The sequence below is a fragment of the Vigna unguiculata genome, chromosome 10, assembly GCF_037176805.1.
Source record: "Vigna unguiculata cultivar grain cowpea cultivar isolate G323 ecotype 2 chromosome 10, ASM3717680v1, whole genome shotgun sequence".
Taxonomy (NCBI): domain Eukaryota; kingdom Viridiplantae; phylum Streptophyta; class Magnoliopsida; order Fabales; family Fabaceae; genus Vigna; species Vigna unguiculata.
The window spans coordinates 34,893,682-34,895,817 of record NC_140801.1 but is presented as its reverse complement, the minus strand read 5'-3'; the positions used below and the strand labels follow the sequence as shown (position 1 = coordinate 34,895,817).

The 2,136-nt window shown below is 33.5% G+C and overlaps 1 protein-coding gene across 1 annotated transcript; it reads right to left on the bottom strand.

Moving 5' to 3' along the window:
• Window positions 1–563: 563 nt before the first annotated feature.
• GEA6 (Stress induced protein) lies at window positions 564–1,476 on the bottom strand. Its single transcript, XM_028051084.2, has 2 exons — window positions 1,197–1,476; window positions 564–1,009 (listed from the first exon to the last, which is right to left on the bottom strand). Exons 1-2 carry the CDS (start codon window positions 1,312–1,314, stop codon window positions 828–830), a joined length of 300 nt encoding a protein of 99 aa, XP_027906885.1. The 5' UTR covers window positions 1,315–1,476; the 3' UTR covers window positions 564–827.
• Window positions 1,477–2,136: the final 660 nt, after the last annotated feature.

Below are 2,136 nucleotides of genomic sequence, written 5' to 3'. Positions count from 1 at the left end.
TCTGAAAAAGTATAAAAAGTAAATTAAATTGTTTCGAAGCTAAAATTCTAAAATGTTGAATTGCTTTCGAAACAAAATATGTAAAGGAAAATAAATATAATTAGTTCGAATTTAAATTTCCAAAAAAGTTAAAAAAGTTTCAAAGTAATTCGATACAAATTAATTGTTGTAACTGCACTGCTTTGCATTAAGTTTTGTTTTTTTCCTCTAATCATGTGATGTAAAGTTATTTACCATGCCCTGGGTCACCACTTTCTATTTCCTCCAAATATAAATCTTAAAGACGGAACACTATTGTAGATAAATGTCCAAAATTCGATATAATTTCAGAAAATAATTTATTATTTTAAGTTCTCAACATATTTCTAGCTTATGCTTAGTAAAAAAGATGGGGAATATACTTTAACCATTACAAATCTTATTCTGTAAAAGATCTGTTACAAAGTTTACATTTTAGAAATTTAAATTGGGTTTATATATTAATATAGCATTGTTATTTTTGGGTTAATATTTTATTATAGTTTTGTGATTCCTAAAAGTTTAGTTACTTTACCAAGTGATCATAGATAATATACATTCCATTAACTTCGTCAACACATTAGTGAAAGCGAGGCACATGTGCCTCACTCATCACTTACACCCCAAAAGAAAGACCCGAGTACAAGAAAACCTAATACACTAAAACATCACACATGCTAGCTAATTTATTTCAGGACACACATAAAACCATGACCTACTACAACACATTATAACCTATTCTTTCTTATAGAAGACTCAGAAACTGATTTTGAAGCTAGCATTAGAACACACTCGAAGGTATGTGTCTGTTACATGTCGTTGTTCTTATTGGCAGAAGTCCTGAACTTGGATTCATCAATTTCAATGCCTTCCTCTCTAGCACGTTCTTCTCCTGATTTATCCATGGTGCTCAACCCACCCTTGCGTCCCATTTCTTGGTACCCTTCTGTCCCTAGTTGCTCCTTCCTTGTTTGCCCTCCCTTGCTCCTCCCTTTCATATAACAAAATATAACAAAGAAACAAAACTCATTATGCAGAATGTATTTGAAATAAATGATATACAAAAGGTGATGAAAAAGAAGGATATGTTGTGAACTTGTGATGAATGTGATGTTTTTTCATATGCATGTATGAAAAAGATGAAGAATATATAATGTGTGTATGAATTGATGATAAACCTTCAGCAAGGTGTTGCTGAGCCTCAACGCTCTTGCCACCAGTGCCACCGGGAACAACAGTCTCTCCCTGCCTTGCTCTCTCATCAAGCTCTTGTTTGTTCTGCTGACGACTTCCCATGTTTCTCACTCTTTCACAGATTCTTTCTCACTACCCTTTTGATGGCTACGCGATTCTATCGTGAACTAGGTTTGTTTTGGAAGCTATGTGACAAGAACAGAGAGGGTTGAGGGTTTATATAGGGAGCAGAGTGTGAGATATAGTTTATGTTTCGTTGCACATGTCCATGCACTGTTATCAGAGGGAAAAACCAGAAGGTGACAACAGGTGAAAATGGAAAAGAAGGTGTGGCCATGCATTGACACGTGCGACACACACGTGGCTCAAGGAGAAGGAAGACACGCATGCATACGTGGCCTCTCAGATGACACGTATCATATGGTGAAACTCTAGCTTTTATTTCACTGTTTGGTTGTTTCTAGAATTTCTTTAGCTCCCATGGCAAATTCAACCAGTTTTCTGTTTTGGTTGTTCTTGCAGTTAGTGTACGTTTGGACCTTCGACAATTGTTGTGTGTACGTGTAGATTAATCCTCTACGAAATGTAACATATGTAGTTAAGTTGTGTACTTATGAAAAGAACTTATATATATTTAGCGAAAATTAAAAACGTGATCATAGTTTTAGACCATATACACTAACAATTTGTTTATGTTGATGATTTATACATGGAAAAACTTAGTTAGAATAAAACTATTAAATACTATCAATTAAAGAAAAAGATACTGATATACAAATTTGAAAATTAAAACCAATTTTTTGTCATTGTTGTTATCGCTCTGGGCTTCTAGTTTCTAAACAATTGAAGAATATCTTAAGAAATAATTTTTGAGTTTAATTTAATCTTATAAAACGAGTTGCTATGTGAAATTTGAGTAGTACT